The 21,792-nt window shown below is 51.6% G+C and overlaps 1 protein-coding gene across 1 annotated transcript in view; it reads right to left on the bottom strand.

Moving 5' to 3' along the window:
* clasp2 (cytoplasmic linker associated protein 2) overlaps positions 1-21,792 on the bottom strand; it is a 72,662-nt gene that overhangs the window by 912 nt on the left and 49,958 nt on the right. The window contains exons 21-43 of the mRNA XM_056582842.1: positions 21,680-21,706; positions 18,576-18,758; positions 17,817-17,861; positions 16,673-16,780; positions 16,093-16,155; positions 15,125-15,234; positions 14,860-14,883; positions 14,204-14,359; positions 13,868-13,959; positions 13,690-13,753; positions 12,397-12,456; positions 12,050-12,052; positions 10,872-11,035; positions 10,382-10,460; positions 8,093-8,236; positions 7,793-7,936; positions 6,383-6,492; positions 5,988-6,129; positions 2,588-2,783; positions 2,129-2,325; positions 1,734-1,862; positions 1,127-1,333; positions 426-542 (exon numbers count right to left, since the gene is read on the bottom strand). Coding sequence (XP_056438817.1) covers positions 426-542; positions 1,127-1,333; positions 1,734-1,862; positions 2,129-2,325; positions 2,588-2,783; positions 5,988-6,129; positions 6,383-6,492; positions 7,793-7,936; positions 8,093-8,236; positions 10,382-10,460; positions 10,872-11,035; positions 12,050-12,052; positions 12,397-12,456; positions 13,690-13,753; positions 13,868-13,959; positions 14,204-14,359; positions 14,860-14,883; positions 15,125-15,234; positions 16,093-16,155; positions 16,673-16,780; positions 17,817-17,861; positions 18,576-18,758; positions 21,680-21,706 — 2,564 coding nt within the window. The remainder of the gene's footprint in view (positions 1-425; positions 543-1,126; positions 1,334-1,733; positions 1,863-2,128; positions 2,326-2,587; positions 2,784-5,987; positions 6,130-6,382; positions 6,493-7,792; positions 7,937-8,092; positions 8,237-10,381; positions 10,461-10,871; positions 11,036-12,049; positions 12,053-12,396; positions 12,457-13,689; positions 13,754-13,867; positions 13,960-14,203; positions 14,360-14,859; positions 14,884-15,124; positions 15,235-16,092; positions 16,156-16,672; positions 16,781-17,816; positions 17,862-18,575; positions 18,759-21,679; positions 21,707-21,792) is intronic.

The following is a 21,792-nucleotide window of genomic DNA, read 5'->3' as shown; positions in this document are numbered from 1 at the left end:
AATGTGTTTGTTGCGATGTTGACACGATATATTGTTTCACCTTCTGACTAATGTACTATTGTAAGTTGCTTTAGATAAAAGTGACTGCTAAATGTAAATGATATTGAAAAAAATGCTCAGGGCTGGCCTCCAAGGTCTATCAGAACGAATATTAGAATGTTTTTTTTTATCCCTTGGATATTCAAACTAAATATAACCTAGCCTACATTCGTATAATGCGTCGAAACAGAACGTTTTTTTAAATGAAATCTTTTGTATACATTGTTTGAGAATAAAAAAATAGCAGCATTTGAATACTGATTTCTGAATCAAATACCAACTCATCGAAATAATGCATTCTACTATTCCATCTCAGCACTACAGACGCTGTTTGGGAGGTTTGAGTCGTGTGGATGTTTAAGGGGGGCCGAGGGGACTGAAGGCACCTTGCTGCTGGACAGCTGGCTGAGGTGTGGTTTCAGCTCCTCTCCGATGACAGCGTAGATTGCCACCAGGCAGAACACACACGACTTCCTTACGCTGCTCTCAGAGTTGTCGTAACCCTGTAGAGGCAGACGGAGCAGATGATTACCAAGGACAACCGACAACACGTGGCAACAAGACGTCCAACCGGACCATGTCTTTATCATAGTTCACAGCACGAATGGAATTGAAACATGTCATTATTTCAGCGTTTCCTCAAAGACGCAGGCTCCACGTTCTCTCACGTCACGACAAAAAATCCCTGATTCTTTCATGAGAAACAAAATTTGAGACACAGTAGTTATCAAAACGAGGTCAATGTGGCCATGTGATCCGGCCTAATCTCTACTGAACACGATACAGAACCAACACCTCATCAATGAGGGAATCTCTTTATCCTTACCATGTTATTACCCTAAATTCAGGAAGACAAAATGAAGGAGCAGGTCTGGGACAGGTTATAGCTAGCTCGAGGATGCCTCCTAACCTGTGGATGTTGGGGATTTAACCCAGTACCTTTCAGCTGAGGGTCAAGCACCCTAGTAATCACTAATACACCATCCATACCTCTCTGGCTCGATCTGACATGGTTTCTACAACACACAATGAACTGAAGAGCGACCCCACATTCCCCTTGACCACCGCTTGTGACATCAGGGCTCACCAGTATCAGTCCGGGGACGATCTCGGGCAGCAGGGCGCCCAGGCCCTCGGGGGGCACCCTCTCGATCACCTTGGTCTGCATCTTGATGGCGGCCAGGTTGATGGGGTACTCGGCCGACTGGATGATGGGACACAGCACCTTGACGCACTGGTCGGGGCTGATGGACAGGGCCAGCATGGCCGCCGTCTCCTCCGCCGCCCGCACCACCTGGACACACACACACACACACACAGAAACACGCACACACACACACACAGAAACACGCACACACACACACAAATAGAAACACACACACACAAAGAAACACAAACACACACACAGAAACACGCACACACAAATAGAAACGCACACACACAAATAGAAATACACACACACAAATAGTAACACACACACAGAAACACACACACACGATTAGATTCCGTCAAGGCTCATTTCATTAAAAACAGGACACTTTGTAACTCCAACTTTAGTCCATGAGCTTATTTGCCGTCTGTTTACATCTAGCATTTTAGCAGTCCCCACTATCCAAAGCGTCCCCCTGACCAATCAAACAGTTCCATCACTATCAGCCGAAGGACCAGATGAGAGGGCGGAGGACAGAGGGTACCTCCTTGTGGGGGTCCTTGTGAGCCTCCAGGGCCTTCATGATGGTGAGCTCAGCGTAGTTCTTGAACCTCCACGGCTGTTTGCTGAGGATCTCCCTCAGCACCCGCAGGGCCAGCGCACGGATCACATGCTGTCACACACACACACACACACACACACACACACACACACACACACACACACACACACACACAGGACCGCGTTAGCAACGCCGCGGGATTGTGAGAGCATGATATCAGTGGGAATGTGAGAGAGTGAAGGAGTGTGTTTGTGTTAGTGTGATATGTGTGTGACTGTGAGAGAGTGAAGCACAGTGTGTGTGTGTTAGTGTGATATGTGTGTGACTGTGAGAGAGTGAAGCAGTGTGTGTGTGTGTGTCAGTGAGCGTCCTGGTACCTCCCGGTCTCCCAGCGTCTCCAGCAGCAGCAGCAGGATGGTCTTGAAGTGTTCGTCCCACACCTGCAGCGTGTTCTCGCGGATCAGCCTGAGCAGCTCACACAGCGCCCCCTTCCGCTCCTCCACACGCTCGTTGTGATTGGACAGCTCCTTCAGCAGCTCCGCCACCAGCTCCGATTGGTCCAAGCCGCTGCCGTCTGTTTTTAAAGGAAGAAGGAGAAGGATCGTTGGGAGGGGGAAAACGGATGCTCGCACAACACAGGCAAACTGAATGTGGCAGGTATGTCCAGATGGAAATGGGTAATATTTGTGTGTGTCTGATCGTGCTTATTTATGTTTCAGTAAATTAGCATGCATGTGTGTTTGTAAATGTTTGCGTTTGCATGCGTGAGTGAGTAAGTGAGTGAGTGAGTGAGTGAGTGCGAGCGCGCAAGGAGAGCGAGAGGGAGGCGCCCGTACCATCTGCGCTCTGCTCCAAGTCGTCTATGCTGCTGTCCTTCAGGCTGTGTTTGAAGGGAGAGTCGGAGAAGTGGTCGCGGGCCCCCCGGGGGCTGGAGAGCAGGGGCGTGTTGAGGAGGGACGTCTTGTTGTCCAGCGCCATGCGGCCGCCGTCCACCCCGTCCCCCGGCCGGCCCTCTGGTCCGCTGCCGCCCTGCTGGCCAGAGACACACATTACAACAACAACCGCCAAGCAGACCTGCCTGCTCACAGGAGGTGACAAACGGACCCGTTTGGGAACCAGCCCCTGTGGGCGGGCGAGAAGGTAATGGTTGTGGTGTTGAAGTATTGCGGTGCACTCTGAGAAGGAAATAAAGGGAAACTACAACACTGTGTACGGCGGCCCTCAATTTAAGATGATTGAGTTGACTCTTGATTTTTAATTTCAAGCAGTTAGTCGACTTATGCCGCTTTTCCACCGCACATGTAGCTCGACTCGACACGACACGACTCGACACGACTCGACACGGTAGCAGCGCGGGTGCTTTTCCACCGCAAATAGTACCTCCGGGACGTGGGCGGGGTCGTCTGCGAGAAAGGGCTGTGACGTATTTTTGTACGCGACGCAAACAACACCTACGTAACCTACACATGGACAGAACCAACATAACAACAATGGAGAACATCGATGCGATGGTATTCGTGTTCGTATTATTAGCTGGCATGTTGAAGAAGTGGAATATGTTGGCTGCGGCGCTGCTATGGCTGTTACCAGCATGGTTGCCATGTCGCTCTCGTGACTTCGTCACACTCTCTGGCCAATCAGTGGCCGGCCGTCTGCCGACGTCACCTTTTAGCATCGGCTCAGCCGCTTGGAACCTAGAGCGAGGCGGTACTAGAAAAAGCAGCCACTTGAGGTACTAGATCGCGGTGGAAACGCAAAAAAGGCGAGCTGAGTCGAGTCGAGTCGAGCTGGTACCATGCAGTGGAAAAGCGGCATAATAGTCACATTATTATATATTTTTTAATCAAAATATTTATTTATGCATCTTTATGCTTCATGATAGATTGAGATAGATTTGAAGGTATGGGAGACAGAGGGGAGGTCAGGGCAGGAATCAATCCGCCTTAACGGTACACTCTCTACCCGGGGAGTCACCCCCCCCAATTGTGGCACTTTTAATGCACTTATTTCAACGTATTTTTGGCGGCAACAGAATTTTGTGGGAGTTCCAGGGCTGCCAGAGTGTTATCAATGAAACACTGTTTACAAGGCGCTAGCTATAAAATATTACACAATTGTAACAACTAGCATTAAAAACATCCCTGTTACACATGCACCAAGAGGGCTGCAAGTTGGCGCCATGGACAGAGTTGTTCTGAATGTGTCGGTTCAACCACGACAGACCTTGAACCTTTTTCTCAATATTATCTATACACAGTATAACTACACACAACGTTACTCAAAGCGAGTGGTGGAGATATACACTAGTTCCTATTTGATGGCCCGGTGGATGCGTTGAGCTCCCTCCAGGGAGTTGTTCTTGTCCACAGCTCTGCAGGCGGGGTTAACCTTTGCGGGCATGTGTGGTATGAACCCCCGGTGTGTCTCTGGCGCGTGTGGAGGGCTGGAGCTCCGCGTGGATCAATCGTGGGGAGGGCTTCATACTAACAGCGGGGGCCGGGAGGGTGAACCTCTGCTTGCATAGGTAGAGACCCTCCTCACATTATGAACTGGTGGGGAAATATCTGCTGGACCGTCTTTACTCTTCAGCTATTTGGATTTTATTGAAAGCATTCAACATTCAGTGAATTCTGATACTCATCATCAAGGAACAGGTAGGGGATAAGGCATCTTGGCCCAGGATACGGCTATAGCCAGACTGCAGACAAGGGCAGAGGGATCGATCCCAGTACCCTTTGTCTAGGAGTCCAAACCCTAGCCACTATAATCTCCTGTGCCGTGTTCCAATATCCATACTATCCGTACTTACTAGCCTAAGTTTGAGTACGTAGGGCGTTCCGATTCAGATCGGGCGAAAATAAGTGTACTGAAAGGACCCGGATTGGTGTACTCAAAACGGTCAAATCGCGAAGTGTGTGGCGATGTACACATTTCGTACTCAACGGCAGCCATCTTAGCTACGTAGCGGAAGAGGGCGGAGCCAGGCTGAGGCAGAGTCGGTGCATTTTCCACATAGCCTGCATTAATAGAGTCATATTGTAGTTTTTTATAGTTTTCATAGCTTTTTATAGCTGCTAGGCGTAAAGAGTTCACCGTTCAAAGCGGGGTGTTTATTGCGGGGGAGGAGCTGCGGCGGCAGTCGTGATCGTAATTTCCGGTGAGTGCACCACGGAGTACTCGATTTGGAACAGCACTCACATCTGAAAATTAGCGCACTTAGTGAGTGGGGATAGTGTACTTTGTTTAAGTGTCCTCCGACGCAGGCTCAGAACAACATGGGCATCATCCACTGCGATAACACAACGCCGCGTCCAGTGCACAGCGCTCCAAGAGGGAAAGACTCTGTCTCAACGGGGACAGAGACACGTGTCCTTGCAGACGACCCCCCCCCCCCCCCCCCCCCAGCAGGACGCGGTGTGGTGTCCTGCCGAGGTCCTGACTCAAAGCTTATTTACCCGCCGCTCAGCAGATCCGGTTACCCTACTCGTCACGGGTCAGGAGTGACACCGCGTCAGACGGACCCCCGCCACGGGGTCGCCTGAGCCCCCCGGGGTATAGCTGCGTCTGAACCCGTTAGAGAGGCCGTCGGCTGTTGGCAGGCGGGGGGCGTCAGGTGGTCCCGCGGCGGCAGGCCGATGGCATGCCGGCTGGTTATGTTTCAGATAAACCCGTGAGAGAGTGTGTGAATGTCAACAGGGGGTCAACACCGCCTGCACTGGGACATATGTGTTGCCCGGATGGGGGTGGGGTTAGGGTTAGTCGCAAGGGTCTTCCGTTACATAAGAATCATCCGGGTGACATTGGAGATTATAACGTGTTAACTCGAAAACATATTCCGGTACCTCCACTCGAGTTACGGTTAAAAGCTCGCCCACTGGCCGCGCTCTTGGCCTGAATGTATGCCTTTGTATCCCTTTTCTCCAACAAGCTAAACCACTGAGAGCTAACCCTAACCCTAACACTTAATCCCTGCTTATGTAGCTGCTTCAAAGTGTTAGCCCCCCCGGGGGGGGGGGGGGGCACCATTACAGGTCCACTTATTATTTATGCCAACGGTGCGTGATTGATTGTCCAAACCTTTCTAATTTGACATAAATGTTACCGTTGCACTTGAGTTTCTGAATGCGAACTAGCACACCGCGGACCAGTTTGCGACCCATCGACGGTTGCGTTGAGGACCCCGAGCTCCCGGTGTGTGAACACCGAGGACGCCCAGGGACCGGGGGCTCCACCCACCTCCTCCCCCTCGCGCCGGCGGGCGGGCTCGTTCATGTCCTCCTGGCTGCGCACGCTGAAGTTCTGGATGGCATCGGTCACGCCCTTCAGAGAGCTGTAGATGTCCTCCGAGTTCATGTTCTCCGTGTCGTAGTCGAACGCGCTGCACAAAGACACATGGCTATTAGTTTTCCTTTTACTATTGAATAAGTGAATTGCTTCAGATGCGAAAAAGTGTTCTGAAATCCCCCTCGATTGCTCCCATTGATTTATTTACGGTTTATTTGATAGTGACAGATACGGTGTACATAGACAAATTGACTCCGCTTCGGATGCAAGTATCAAAGTGTTTATAGCAGTTGCCACAGCCGGTGTGTGTGTGTGTGTGTTGGTGCGTGTGTGTGTGTGTGTGTTACCTGGGCGACGGCGTGTTCTGGTGGGAGGTGTTGGTGGGGGAGGTGAGGGGGCTAGTCCAGCTGGCCGGCGAGCGGGGGGTGTGGCGCGTCAGGGGGCTGCCCATGGTGGCCTGAGGAAAGGGGACAGGAGGTCAGGTGACGTACACGAGCCCTCAGGTGAGGGGGGTGTGGGAGAGGAGAGGGTGTCTGGGAGAAGAGGGTGCTTCTGTGTGTATGCTTGTGGGAGAAGAATGCGTGTGTGTCAGTCGGTACGTTGACATGCACAGCTTAATCCGATTAAAGCCATAGTTCGACGATGCTTGTCAATTGGACAACTGCAATTGTCCGAGTATACATGGCGGTGAGAAAATCGAATCATTGGCAGAAGCATTGGCCTTTCTCCTCCATGTAGCGTTTCAATCTGGACTTCAGAGAGTCAAAGCCAAAGTTCCTTTCCCCCAATTCCTTCTCCACCATGGCCGAGATAACCCCCACTAAGAGTCTTTACTTGTTGTGGAAGTACCAGAGTCGGAGAACCCGATGCAGTCTTTAAGATTCATAATGTTATAGAATATCCCCTTCAGTTCGGCGGTGGCGCAATGAATGAGTAAAGATTGAAACACGTCGGAAGATATATATTTTTTTTTTGACAGATGTGCCCGAAGTTATTACTTTTTCAACCTCGTTGATGACCAAATTTAGTTTGATGACCAACGTTTACTTGGTCATCAAAAACATGTACTTTTATTTCAGCCTTGGGTGAAATCGAAGCGTAATGTGTACTGAATGCATGTTGATGATGATACACTTCTTATAGGGGGTAACTACATTAGCACAACACCGTCTTCCTCCATCTTCTGCACCACCTTTTGAAATAATTCGCAGTTTCTCATTTTCCGACGGCGAAAACCATTAACATAAAAAACAAAAAATTAACTATTTAGATTTCTAAAAAAAAAAATTAATTTAGTAATTTATTTTTTATAAATTATTATATATACCGGTACGTCTATGGCAACAACACACGACTACCGTCTCCTTCTACTTCCGACCGCAATATCTAGAATATGCTCAGAACGCAAACTCCGATATGCGATACGATGCTTGTATACATTTATACTTGTATACAGTTAGAAAGCCGACTATGAACGTTCATGTGCCGATTTTTGTGTGAAGTAGATCGGTTAAAGGTGTTTTCTTGCATTTTAGAAGTCCTGTTGAGGTCTTATTCGTTTATTTACCCAAGTATGACTCTGCATGTTTACGTGCTGACTTTGTATCTCCAAGAAAAATGTGTATGCGTGGGTCAGTTTGTATCTACGAGAGAAGTGTCAGTGTGTATCTCCAAGGGGAAGTCAGTGTGTGTATAAGTGTTTAGCTCTGGGAGGAGTGTGATTGTGTGTGTGTCTCTTTGAGCAGTGTGTGTGGTACCTGGGCAGCGTTCCCGGTGTTCCTCAGGTGGTTCTGCAGCAGCTTGGTGGCTCCGTCCTGGAAGGTCTTGGGCAGCGCAGCCAGCAGCATGGTGAACTCTGGGGTGTTGAGCTGGAACAGGGAGATCAGCACCGCCTGGGCCGCCTGCCACGCACACACACACACACAAACACACACACACACACACACACACACATACACACACACACACACACACAATGCATCAGCTTTTCCGCTCTGGAAAAGTGCAATATGAATAAAATGTATTAATATGATGATGATGATGATGATGATGGGTACCTTGCGGACTTCGGAGCTCTTGGGCTCCGTGGTCCAGGTGATGATGCGGGAAACGGCCAGGCGTGTCTCGCTGAGGTTCACGAAGTCCGGCGCCTCCATCTGCAGGGTCAGCGTCTCAATGTACTTCAGGATGGCCACCTTCACCTGCGCGCACACACGCACACACACACACAGTTAAAGCTGAGGCATGTTAACGGCTCATTAAGAAACGTAAAGTAAAGAAGTACACATGACATCTCTAAACCAATCAGCATTCCCAGGTCAGGAACGGGAGGATAGGACGTCTGTGGCCGTGAAGCTGGCAAATGAAATGACCGGGTGGAAGGAAGCGATGCACTCCTGCTAGGGAAAATCATAGTGGTGAGTGAGGGGCAGAGGGTAAAGGTCAAAGGTCACACGGGGAGAACATGCTTTAAAAGTAGTAAGCAATGCGAGGAACACAGATGGTTCAAAGGAAATTTGGTGAATGTTGCGTGACAGACGTCAAAAAGTGCGTTCTCCTCCGTCTCTCTCTCTTGCCCTTTCTTTTTTTTCGCCAAAAAAAGGTCATAAAGTAATGATAATACGTTCCTGGGCCTGGTGCGCCACTCAATTGCTCCCCCCTGGAGCGCACTGACCTGGGAGGACTGGTTCCAGGCTGCGGCCTGCTCGTCTAGAGAGCAGGCGTGGCGGCGCACTCTGGGGGGGAACAATTTAACCCCGGCCCGGGCCCTGCCTCGCCCGCAACACGAGCTCCGGCCAGGCTTCAGAGAGAGAGAGCAGAGGACCGCGTCAATCATCTGACGGAGACGGAGGGGGGGGGGGGGGGGGGGGGGGGGGGGGGGGGGTGGTGGTGCTGGGGTGGGGGGGGGGGGCGGAGGAGCGGGGGGGGTGTGAGCGAGCAAGAAGGAGAGCGAAAGGCGAGCAAGATGGAGACTTATACACACAAAGAGAGAGAGAGACAGAGAGAGAGACAGGGACAGAGACAGAGACAGAGACAGAGACAGAGACAGAGAGACAGGGAGACAGGGAGACAGGGAGAGAGACAGAGAGAGGGAGAGGGAGAGGGAGACAGAGAGACAGAGAGACAGAGAGACAGAGAGAGACAGAGGGAACCAGACAGCACCAGGGGTCAGGAAGGCCTAAAACTAGCTGGAGGAGATAGAGGTGGGATTCAACTGTGAAGTTGGGGCGGGAGGGGGGGTGCGCAGGGCTAACAGGAAGTGAGGAGCTCTGGGGTTGGTGGGCAGAGGAGCAGAGGTGGAGGAGGACAATGTGTTGAGTGAGGTGGGGAGACGGAGGGAGAGAGGGGGGGGAGAGGAGGGAGAGACGGAGGGAGAGGAGGAGAGGAGGGAGAGAGGAGGGAGAGTGGAGGGAGAGAGGAGGGAGAGTGGAGGGAGAGAGGAGGGGGAGTGGAGGGAGAGAGGAGGGGGAGACGGAGGGAGAGGAGGAGAGGAGGGAGAGAGGAGGGAGAGTGGAGGGAGAGAGGAGGGAGAGTGGAGGGGGAGAGGAGGGAGAGAGGAGGGAGAGAGGAGGGAGAGAGGAGGGGGAGAGGAGGGGGAGAGGAGGGAGAGTGGAGGGAGAGAGGAGGGGGAGTGGAGGGAGAGAGGAGGGAGAGAGGAGGGAGAGTGGAGGGGGAGAGGAGGGAGAGAGGAGGGAGAGAGGAGGGGGAGAGGAGGGAGAGAGGAGGGAGAGAGGAGGGAGAGTGGAGGGGGAGAGGAGGGAGAGAGGAGGGAGAGAGGAGGGAGAGAGGAGGGGGAGTGGAGGGAGAGAGGAGGTGGAGAGGAGGGGGAGAGGAGGGGGAGAGGAGGGGGAGAGGAGGGGGAGAGGAGGGAGAGAGGAGGGGGAGAGGAGGAAGAGAGGAGGGGGAGAGGAAGGAGAGAGGCGGGAGAGAGGAGGGAGAGGAGGGAGAGAGGAGGGGGAGTGGCGGGAGGTTGTCTTATAGCAGGGAAGGATGGAGGGGAGGGGAGGGGGGGCGGTGTAGGCGAGCTTTGTGGCGCGGGGCTCAGCCTCAGCGGGACAAAGCCAAGAGTAAAGCTTATTGGCGGTCATTTCATTCGCCAACCAATCACAGCCTGGGATTTTGAGGCGTGTAGGATGGGCAGTGGGGAGGTCATAAAAAGTGCATTAGTTACCGTGGTTATCAAGTTCCAGTCACCGATCAGGCCCGATCCCCCCCCCCACCCCCCCTCTTCTTCCTTCCCCTCTCCAAAGCCTTTGTTTTATACATGCGCTGATACGGACATACAGGCTGGTCAAGGTGTCCCTGATCCTCCCCACAGCGGGCAGGGCGGGGGTCAGGGCTCGTACCTTCAGGTTAGGGGTCTGCGTCTGGTCCACGGTGAACCTCATGAGGATGGTGAACTGCAGGTCGTTGGGGAAAGACTCGCTGCAGAGGGGGGACGACAACACACAAATCCACTTAGCGGGACGTTGATGACAGCTGCCACGCCCTGTCATCACTACTAGCATTCAGCTGGGCTGACCGTTTACCACTTCGTCGTTAGGGAGAGGTGGCGACTTTTAAACCCAATGTCACATCTGTTATGGTTCAAGTTGCATTGAAAAATGTGCCTGCTACATGACCTAATGGTGGAGAGTTAATAGTGTCTGTCTGTCTGTCTGTCTGTCTGCTGTGTGTGTGTCTGCACACTTTGAAACTTCACACCGGCACATTGTGATCCCAATGACGGTCACCGATCCCGGAGTGCAGGGTCTTCTGGAGCGCTCCACGCTGCCCGCTGGAGGGCGAGTCCTAGGTGAAGGAACGCTCTGGGGGCTGGGGTGTCTGGAGACTCACCGCGTGACGTCCAGGGCCCGCTGGACCTTGGCCTGGACGGAGCCCAGCAGGTCGGCGCCCATCTTCTTCAGCAGCTGGGTGAGCAGGACGAAGAGCCAGTCCTGCAGGTCCTCCTTGTGGACCAGGATGAAGTCCACCAGGGTCTCCAGGAACATGCTGAACACCTGCAGAGACACCGTGTGCGCACAGCAAGGTGTTACACACACAAAACAAATACACACAGATATATGGAGATATCTAGGTGTCATTTGTAGCATTTCTTCCTATTTAGTTCTACAATTGTACTGTTCATATATGTACACGTTGGTATACACACACAGACCCAGGCATGCATATGCAGCAGATACTGTACAATCACTTTCAGCGGATGGTAGAAACAATAGAAGTGAAGGTGGTGTGATTGCTGAACCACGTTAGTCATCATCCCCCTGACCTCGTCCTAAACCCATTCATGCTCCGTCACCAGCTCTCCAACTAACCAACTCATTAAGAGCCAAGCGGGGCTTTTCACACCCGGGATCAATCGCAAATAAATAGGCCAGTGTCACTTTTCCACTGGCACGGAGGCCAGCACCAGACTGCACCGTGAGCAACTGGGAGGGGTCACTGGGAGGGGTCACTGGGCCATCAAACAGCATTGGTTGGCTCTTCTCTACCGTTTTATTGGATTTGTTATAAGAAAATCTTCTAATATAATTCATCAATCCTCAATATTCATTGAAAATCATTTCACACAATTACAATTACCCCAAACATGTACATATATCAACCAAAATGCACAATTATAAGATAACATTTTTGGTGTGTGAATGTCTCAACGCCGGTTAGACGCACCTCGTCCAAATGTCATCCACCTCATCCTGTTCCCCACGGTATTTTAATAAACATACTTCTAACGGCCCTTTCTTTAGCTTGAGCCTTCTCCCTCCTCACTGGCTGGAGTGTGTCTGTTAAAGGGACACTCCACCACGTCCCACAAAGGCTGTTGTCCCCCGCTGCTATAGCTATAGTTACATATACACTAGTGAAAAAGCAACCCTGGCTCTGTGCATAATCAAAATCATTCCACATGCTGATCGGTCGGATTAGTAGGTCATTTGTCCTGGTGATAACACACAAATTAGTCGTCCAATCAGATTATTGATGCAGAAAGTAAACAACCAACTGTCCACACTTACTCTCTACAGAGAGTTCCAGAAGATGGTCGCATGACAGGAGGGAGAGAGAAGACAAATTCAGTCAAATAACAAAACCATGAATGAACAGTATCGGCAAAATAAAAAAAATGATCACATTACATGACAAACACTTTATATACGGTCAGGTCACGGTCCAAAACTATCCTGCTCAAGATGTTTTGAGTGTTCAAACCTTCAGAAGGAAACACGGGTGGGTCTGGAGAGCCATGAGATGGAAGTAAAGGTGGTGAGTGAGGGATGAGAGGAGGAGTGGTGAAGGACAGGGGGTCAAATAAAGAGGAGGAGGAGGAGGAGGAGGAGAGGGGAGGAGCCATGATGAGATGTACCTTGAAGGAAGCAGAGCTTATACCGGATTCTGCCGTGCCGTACGTTCTGCCGGAGTCTCGCTGCAATTCACCAAATCCTCATGTCAACCGAGGCGGGAAACGAGGAGGAAAGGGAGGGGGGGGGGGGGCGTCCTCATACACTCGAGTGTGTGTGTGTGTGTGTGTGTGTGTGTGTGTGTGTGTGTGTGTGTGTGTGTGTGTGTGTGTGTGTGTGTGTGTGTGTGTGTGTGTGTGTGTGTGTGTGTGTGTGTGTGTGTGTTCGGGGACAGGAAGAGAGAAGTTGTGTGTAGGGGGTGTGGGGCGTAGCAGAGTGGGAGCGATCCTCAGTGGGCCCTTCCCCCATTGAAAAAGGCGGAGTTAGAGAAGGAGGAACCGCAGCCGGTTAGTGAGGAAGCTGCAGCCAGAACGACCGACGTCAGCGCATGACACCCGGGGAGGAGAGTCCAGGTCCACACAGTGAAAGTGCCCACCCTGGTATCCCCACACAACCCAGTGTATACTAGTGAGGGAAATCAGCAGACAACCAGGAAGGAACTTTTACTTTGTGAACCTGCAATCCCCCCACCGCAGCCTATATGGCTTTGTGTATGCGTGAGTGTCTATATCACAGTGTGGGTAGTCAGCGTCATCAGCTTGGTTTGTGTGTGTCTGTGTGTCTGTGTGTGTGTGTGTGTGTGTGTGTGGCGCATCTTGAGGCTGACGTGACGTGAGGGGAGACGTGAGGGGGAGTTGGTTGGTGGGGGTAGTGGGGTCGGTGGGGTCAGGGGTCATCCACCCGGACGGCACACAGAGGGTGAGGAGGTTGCACGCAAACTCAGGCCTGGCATGCCGTTAAGAGACTAGTCTGATGCACACTCGCCATGCCAGTGCGTGTAGGGGGGCACACGTGTGTGTTGCTGTGAGATTGGATATCCGATCAATTTGAGTCTGAATGTGCTGTTGGATACACATATATGAACAGATTTTAAATGGCACGATTTGACCTAGGTGTGTGCATGTGGCAGATATACAGCCCGATTCCTTCTCGCTGTATTTGGTTTACTCTTGGCAGAATCCGGTACAATGGAGGGGTGGTGGGATAAACAAAATCAAATTGGATGGAAAATAAACATGAATTCATGATTGTGAAGAGCTCTGTGTACCTTGTGGCCGTTCCTGGCCGAACCAATGTGAACAAAGTACACACAGACTGGAATGGGTACAAATGTGGGTCTGTGTGTGTGTGCGTGTGTGTGTGGGTGTGTGCGTGCGTGAGAGTGAGTGAGCTACTACTTGCGTTCCATGCAGCCATACCTTACTATGTGGGTCTGCAAACATTCTGGTGAAGATTTCACACAACCTTTTCAGCTCCACTCGACTGGGAGACGGGAGAGAACGAGGCTTCTGTTAGCATGGGGGAAAACCCCAAACCTAAAACATGAACCATTTTCATAGGCCGACGGGGTCTTGTCCTGCTCTGTGATTGGCTGACCTGAGAGTGCGCTGGTTCTTGAGCAGGGCTTGCAGTCCCAGAAGTCCCTCCTTCCTCTCGGACCAGTTGGCACTGGCACAGCGATTCAGCACCTAGTCACACACACGCATGCACATTGAGCAAGTGTAGTGCTGTGTGTGATTCTCAATGTGTGTGTGTGTTACTGTCTATGTATGTGAAAGTATACAATTGTGTGTTTGTGGATGATGAGAGCGGGACAGTCACTGTGTGTGTGTGTGTGTGTGTGTGTGTGTGTGTGTGTGTGTGTGTGTGTGTGTGTGTGTGTGTGTGTGTGTGTGTGTGTGTGTGTGTGTGTGTGTGTGTGTGTGCCCCCACCTCGGCCACGTCCTCCGTCTGCCTCATGTAGGTGGGGATGGCCCCCCCGTTGCGGGAGCTGTAGGAGCGCTCCGAGCAGGCGCTGGAGGCGTCGCTGTTGGCGTCGTCGTCAGAGTACATGCTGTAGTTCTCATAGCGCCGCCGCGCAGGCTTCTTCTGCAGGGGGGCGGTTAACAGAGAGAGAGAGATACAGACAGACAGACAGACAGACAGACAGACAGACAGACAGACAGACAGACAGACAGACAGACAGACAGACAGACAGACAGACAGACAGACAGGGAAAGGGGGGAGAGGAAGAGATGAACATACAGCGAGGGAGATATACACAGAAAAACAGAGGGGGGGGGGGGGGGGGGGGAGAGAAACAGACCACAGAAAGACAAACAGACACACACAGACAGACAGATCGGGAGGGGGGAGAGGGAGAAGGAAAGAAAGCGAGAGACACCGACGCAGACAAAGAGAGAGTGAGAGGACAGGGGGTGAGTTGACTCAATCACAGAGCCTCACTTCAGCATTCAAAAGCACCTCTTCCACACAGAGCAGCCAAAAGTCATTAGGACTATCACAGCGCTTAACACACTCCCACACACACACTCGGGCATGCACACACATTAGTTATGTATGAGGAGGAGGAGGGAGAAGAGGCTGACCTTAGAGCGCATGTCTCCCAACAGCTGAGAGCATTGAAGCACAAGGAGGTAAAACCAGGGGTTAGACAGAGGAGACACCAAAGGCCACTGTGGTGCACACACGCATTCCCACACACTGGCATGCAAGGTGACGTGCACTCGCTCACACACACACTCATGGAGGTAAGAACTTCCCACAGTGTCAATGTTAAAATTGTCTTTGTGTGCATCAGGTTTTAGACGATGTGTGTACAATGCGTGTGTGTGTGTCGGTGGGGGGTCGTACCAGGGCGTCTGCGACCGCCTCCTCGATGTCGGAGCCCTGGTTCAGGACCCTCATGGCGCTGACCGAAGACGACAAGCGACTGGACTGACTAATGCTGTACCCTGTCGTCCCTGGAGACGGACAAAGAGACACATGAATACAGAGACAGAGGTAGAGAGAGAGAGGAAGAGGTGGAGCAAGACAGAGAGAGAGGGAGGGGGAGGGAGAGAGAGAGAGAGAGACAGAGAGAGAGAGGAAGAGCAAGACAGAGAGAGAGGGAGGGGAGAGAGGAGAGAGAGAGAGAGAGGTAGAGGTAGAGGTAGAGGTAGAGAGAGAGAGAGAGAGAGAGAGAGAGAGAGAGAGGTAGAGGTAGAGGTAGAGAGAGAGAGAGAGAGAGAGAGAGAGAGAGAGAGAGAGAAAGAGAGAGAGAAAGAGAGCGAGAAAGAGAGCGAGAGAAAGAGAGCGAGAAAGAGAGCGAGAGAGCGAGAGAGAGCAAGAGAGAGAGGTAGAGAGACAGAGAGACAGACAGAGAGAGCCCCCCCCCCCTCCCCCCCGACGTCATGACTCGTTAAGCAGGCTTAATGGACCCCCAGGCAGCCCGGGTGCCGTTTGGGGGAGGAAGCATGGTTTAAAACAGGCCGTCGGAACACACATGGATGTAACCCCCGCACTGGGGTGATGGGGTTAAAAAGAAGAAAACAGACGATGACTGGTGGAGGAAGTGGTGGAATGGTCGTCATGGCAACTGAAAAGAGGCAGAGACATGCGGCTCTCGAAAAAGCGTTGACGTTCCTTCGAAGAATGCAATGGACAGGAAAAATTCCAACGAAAACCAAAATAATCTAAATAACAAAATCCAAATGACAGGCAGGCAGAAAAATAAAGAAACTCAGATATTTCGGAACTTAAGAACAGAAAGGGAATTAAGGCAGAGAAGAAGAGCAGGTGGGTGGGTGGGTCACGAAGAAGCTGTAGTACTCATCCTTCACCTGCAGCCCCAAAAGTATCAGGTGTGTGGAGAGCCCCTGTGGAGCGAGAATAGCTCCGTGCTGCTGCAACACACACACACGTATGTGCACACATGTCCACATGGTTTTACAACCATCACACACACACACACACACACACACACACGCACACAGATTGTGGATAGAGAAACAAAAGCAAACCCCCAAACTGTTACAACAGAGTGTGAAGCAGGATGGAAGAGAGAGCAGAGCTGTCCATGCAGCATCACGCCTGTATTTCAGAGAGTTCCCTTCTGAACAGACTCAGCTCAGCTCACAGTGGGATCAACTCTGTTGAACCGGCTGCAAGCCTCTTGAGAGAAGCCAACAGCTATCTGATCAAGAGGTGGACACAATCTCTCGGAAAAACAAATGCGTGGCCAACTGCAGAGGACGCGGGGGCTAACCCTCCCGGCGTGTTTCATCACAGAGAGCCATGATGCCATGGATCACAGCCATCTCCTGCTTTGCTTTTTCCCTCCTTCATGCATCGTTTCATTGAGGTGCTTCTGTACGTGGCCCCCAGCACGCCCCTTGCCCCCCCTCGGTGCGGGCTACTCACCCAGGGGTGTGAAGGAGCGAATGGGGCTGGTGTCACGGCTGCTCTCCCTGCTGGCCTCCCGGCTGCAGCCCTGACTCATACTGGGCCGGGGGATACGACTGCCTCGAGCTAAAGGCACCCCCGCGCGCCGGGAGGGGGGAGTGTGGTGATGGTGGTGGGGGGGGGGGGGTCGTTACACCATGGGGTGGGTGGGGGTGGGGGAGGGGGGATAGGGTGGAGGAAGGACAAGAGACGACAGAGGAACAGATAGGAGGGAGAGAGGTGGAGGAGGGTGGGTCCATGAACAACAAAGAGAGAGAGGGAGAATAGAGGCCAGAGTGACAAAGAGACAGGAGATCAGCTGACAGAGACTGTGAGCCCGAACCAGCAGTAGCCGGGGCGCGTCCCAGTAGTTCATACCCCTCTCCTCCCCGGGAGGTGGGGTTGAACCACTGAGACGCGCCCCGACACGAAGCACGCGACTTCTGGACTCGGAAATATACATGAACAATACATATATAGATAAAACAACGGTTCAATATTGACACACACAAACACACACACACACACACACACACCTTTGCTACACATCGCACTATTGCGCTCACTCTCATGCAAACATGACATGCAGAATGAAGGAGGAAGTGATTGAAGATGAGCTGTATAGATCACAGGGAGAGGAGGTGAGAGGAGGGGGAGGGCAGGGAGTTGGAATCATGGGAGGAAGGGGGGGGGGGGGCTTGATTCGTACTTTTACCATATCACAACAATTAATCTGATTGCTGTACAGCTGTACAAATACCAAGCCAATCAAGATTAATCGCAGCCTATCCTTTCCCTTGTCAAGGAGGTAGCCGACAGCTGATTGGTTAGCTCAGACGGAGGTGAGGGGGGAGGTTCTCTTGACATGCAAACGTACATAAATAAAAGTATGCAGGAGCCAAGGATCACCGTGGGAACCATAATCACCATCACAACAATAGGCAGGAGGTCAGAGCGACAAGCCGAGAGCAGAAGGAGAGGATTCTGGGAATTGGCGGGAACAGGAGTAGCGAGGGAGGTGGTCGAGGGAAGGACGGACGGACGGACGGACGGACGGAGAGGTGGAGGAGTGGTGACGGGTGATTGGCCGAGAGCAAAGGGGATGGAGGCCGGGGGGGCTTACCTCCTCTGCTGGCTCCGTTGTAGATGGAACTAATGCTGGAGGGAGCTAGAGGACAGTGGGTGGGGTGGGGTGTGGGGGGGGGGGGGGGGGGGGGGGGGGGGGGGTGGAGGGAGAGAGGTGAGGTCCTGGGGTATAGTCTTGTGTTTTGGTGATTTCGTACGGTGTGCGTGCACGAGAGCCTTTCGACGGTCACGAGGCTCATGGCACTTTAAAACACTTTGTACAACGAGGGCGTCCATTTAACATGACCAACACAGAGAACTTGGGTCGTAGCAACATAACTATCACTTATGTCAGCAGTCTCCCGCGACCCCCCCCCATGTATATCAGGCGAGCGCGAGGTTGGGAACCACTGGGGAAGAGCAATATGCAACCATAGCGTGTCAATCACGCACAACAGATGTAAAACACCAGCAGGACCCAAACTCTGTTCAAGGCTGAAAGAGGAGATAAGGTAAACAAAAAAAATCGACATAGCATGTGCTAAATGCTACAAAGCTTCCTTGCAATGGCTTACATACATCATGATATTTCTACGACTTGAAGAGAGACAATATTCCTTACGGGGATCGGGAGTTTAGAATCAGAATGATATGTTTCTTTAAAAGCAAAGACAAAATAAAAAACAGTAAAGCCAATCCCATTTCTACCCCTTACCCCTTCCCCTTACCCCTTCAAAACAAGGGGAGGGGTAAGGGGAAGGGGTAAGGGGTAGAAATGGGATTGGGCCTAAGAGTCCAGGTGTGGATGTGTCCTCACCGACAGACAGCCGGGTGGGGGAGGAGTCCCTGGAACAGCCTTGGCTCCGGGGGATGCGGCTGCGTCTGTGTCCGGGGGCCGTGGCCCCGCCGGTCCCGGCCAGGACCCTCTGGGCCCCGGAGCTCATGGTGCTGAGGGCCGTCGTGGTCAGCACGCGGCCGGGGGATCCGCTGCGACTGCCGGCTGCACACCCAGGAAGAAGGAAAGGAAGGAGAACAGAGAGGAAGGACGAGAGGGAGAGAGAGAGGCAGACTGAGAGTCACTACAGGGCCTTGGATGAATTGAAGAGTTTCACAGTTCTGAACTGTAACGCTATTGGCCGAAGCAGCCCATACAGCCTTAAAGAGCCGGTGAACCCAGTGTTTGAGAAAAAAAATAATTAAAAATAGAGAATTTTAGGGTGAGGGGGGGGTGTTATACCCATGGTTACCACCCACGCCAAAAGCCGTTGTGTGTTAGCGTTATAATGAGCAGTGTTGAATAAATCACTGTTGAGACGGAGCTTAATCATCCACACACACCATGGTGTTATACAATAAGTGACTTTGTCTCGGACGCCGAAGGCAACCGCTGCCCTGACAGAGCTCCATACGGCCACACAAACCTCGCCGCCCCTGGGTCATGACGTCTCAGGGCCTCGGGAACGGCACTCAGACGTCACGTAAAGAACGCCATCTGCGTTTGCAGCAGGGTAATAGGATGCTACATATTTTTTCCAAAATTGGGGACTTATTTCAGTAACACTGATGAAGTGGCATATATTACCATGTAAACGATCATTTATGACAAATTACCACATAAAAAAAATAAAATAAAAAGGATTTTGGGTTCACTGGCTCTTTAAAACCGAATAAGGAGCATGGGGAGAGATGAATCTGGGCCTTGATGTTCTAACGTCGTGGTTCTCTGCTGTTGACATTGGAGAACCCGTTGTCACTTTTAGAGAGTCACAGAAATGCAATACACACTGTTTAAACATGTGGGTCTAAACATGCCATTGTCCTCTAGGTGATGCTGTGACACACAAGCTAAAAGGATAACAGGGGGATTCATGGGAGAAGAAGTAGTGGGATGTTTTGAAGATGGAGTCGATACAGTTCATGGCTCTCGCTCCCCACTCTTCTGACCCATGGGATCTCAGTGCCAAAATGGAAGCAAAAACATTCACAATAGTGTTGTTATTTCTAAGTGCTTATTAACAGAAGCGGTTATGGACGATAAGGTTGAGCTGGGAAACCGTCCGGACAAGACCGGTGAAGAACAAGCAAGCGTGCCTAGAACTGTAGAACATACATCGGGAATATTCTACAACCGCACCAGACCAACTGAAACTAGAGCACCACTCACACACAAAGACACATGAACACCTGAAGACACCACAACTGTTTTATGGTACATCAGGCTAAACTTTTTAACAATCCAAACACTTCCTTAACCCTTGCCCAAATAGTTTTTTCCCAAAATAAATTAATCAATTATTTGTAATCAAACTTTACAGGAAACAAAAGGCAAATACTTAAAAAAGGTAAATATTCTGTTGGGTGGACACATTCTATTTTCTGCACGGATGCAATAGCCCTTCACTAACTGTGGTCACCCTTCCTCTCTTTATATTGGCATTGGTAACCTTTGTAGCTTTCATCTGTCTTTCAACTTTTTTCTTCCCATCTTCACTGAAGATTTGAGTCAATCCAAACCAGAAGACAGGCAGGCAGACAAAAGTAGTGCAGTTACTTTAAAGCCTTTAAAAAGCAGTGTGCTTAACTCATCTTATGTCGTATAGCAGCACAGAGATCGCCACATCACTGTACCTGATTCCCAGCATGCCTCAGCCAGAGTGGGAGGGGCCAGTAGCGAAAGGTTTGGGCGCAGGTGAGGGGGGAGGAGTTGAAGTGGAAAAGAGAATGGGCACTGAGAGGATAAAGGATGGTTAAAGGAAAAGAAGCGTTGTAATCTTACCACCAATGGGGGTAGCAGACTGAGATCCTTATTCATTAAGCCCATTGGGTGGGGGGAGGGGGGGGGGGGGGGGGGGGAGAGCGGAAAACGAAGGGGGAAGGAACAGCAGATTAAACCAGATGAATTATGGGGGCGTTAGCAAACAAAGCAGTATGGTAGTTAGAACACCGAACACGATGGGAAGCCATCCCAACGTCCCACATCGAGAATGATGGCGAGGCTTGGACACAAAAAGCGCTTCATCAAAATGAAAGTCCATTTATTAAAGGAGGGAAATTAAAAATAAGCGCCGCTAAAAAAAACACGCTCACACACAAACTCGTTGCAATGTCCGCACACACACAGCACTGAAGCAGCAGCTGCGGGCAATGAACCAGGAAGAGCGGTGCATGATGGGACTGCCGGATTGCCACGTGAATGAAAGGGAAGCCCGTCCAACAAGAGGAAATGCGAAGCAATGCACCAAAGTAAAAATGCAGAGAACACACACACACACACACACACACACACAAACACACACACACACACACACTACTGTCCATCTGTCCAAAACCATTCCTGAACTTATCCCTGTGTTGTTCCAAGGTCCAGCCATCTGATCAGGGGCCTCTTAAGTACACCTCAGACCTGACAAGCACGGCGCACTGACTACTCTGGCCTTGTGGCGCATTACCCGGCCTCTCTGTCAACCTGGGGATGGCGTGCCTATCGAGGTCCCCCCCCCCCCCCCCCCCCCCCCCCCTCCGGTGGCAGCTCTCTCTACTGCCGGGGACTGCAGGACTCTGGGAAGGCTGGCGGCCATTCGTCTTAGCTTTAGCGCTGCAGTACTTTTCGACGAGGCTCAGCGTTTCGCCGTCAGTCACAGTGACGGGGGGCGGAGGCTGCGGCCATACAGCTGTCGGACCCCATGCAGTCACACGCGTATGTGCCACAACGCACGCACACACACACACACCCGAAAACAACCCACAGAAATAATAAATCACAACATGTATCAGAATGAGAGCGACAGTATGCCCACTGTGGTACACAGGAACAACGATACAGAGTCACACACGCACGCACGCACGCACGCACGCACACGCACACACACACACACACACACACATACATACATTCTGGACCTGACAGACAGGACAGAATACCTGGCGTGCAATCCGATTCGTCAGAACCTGAAGGCATAAGAACATTTATATGGAGGGTATTGTCAGCGCAGAAACCAGCAGGCACACATATTATTCCAGAAAGAGTTTTCGCT

Source organism: Gadus chalcogrammus, chromosome 22 (assembly GCF_026213295.1).
Source record: "Gadus chalcogrammus isolate NIFS_2021 chromosome 22, NIFS_Gcha_1.0, whole genome shotgun sequence".
Taxonomy (NCBI): Eukaryota; Metazoa; Chordata; class Actinopteri; order Gadiformes; family Gadidae; genus Gadus; species Gadus chalcogrammus.
The sequence above is the reverse complement of the archived record's forward strand: the minus strand, read 5'-3'. Positions and strand labels throughout refer to the sequence as shown.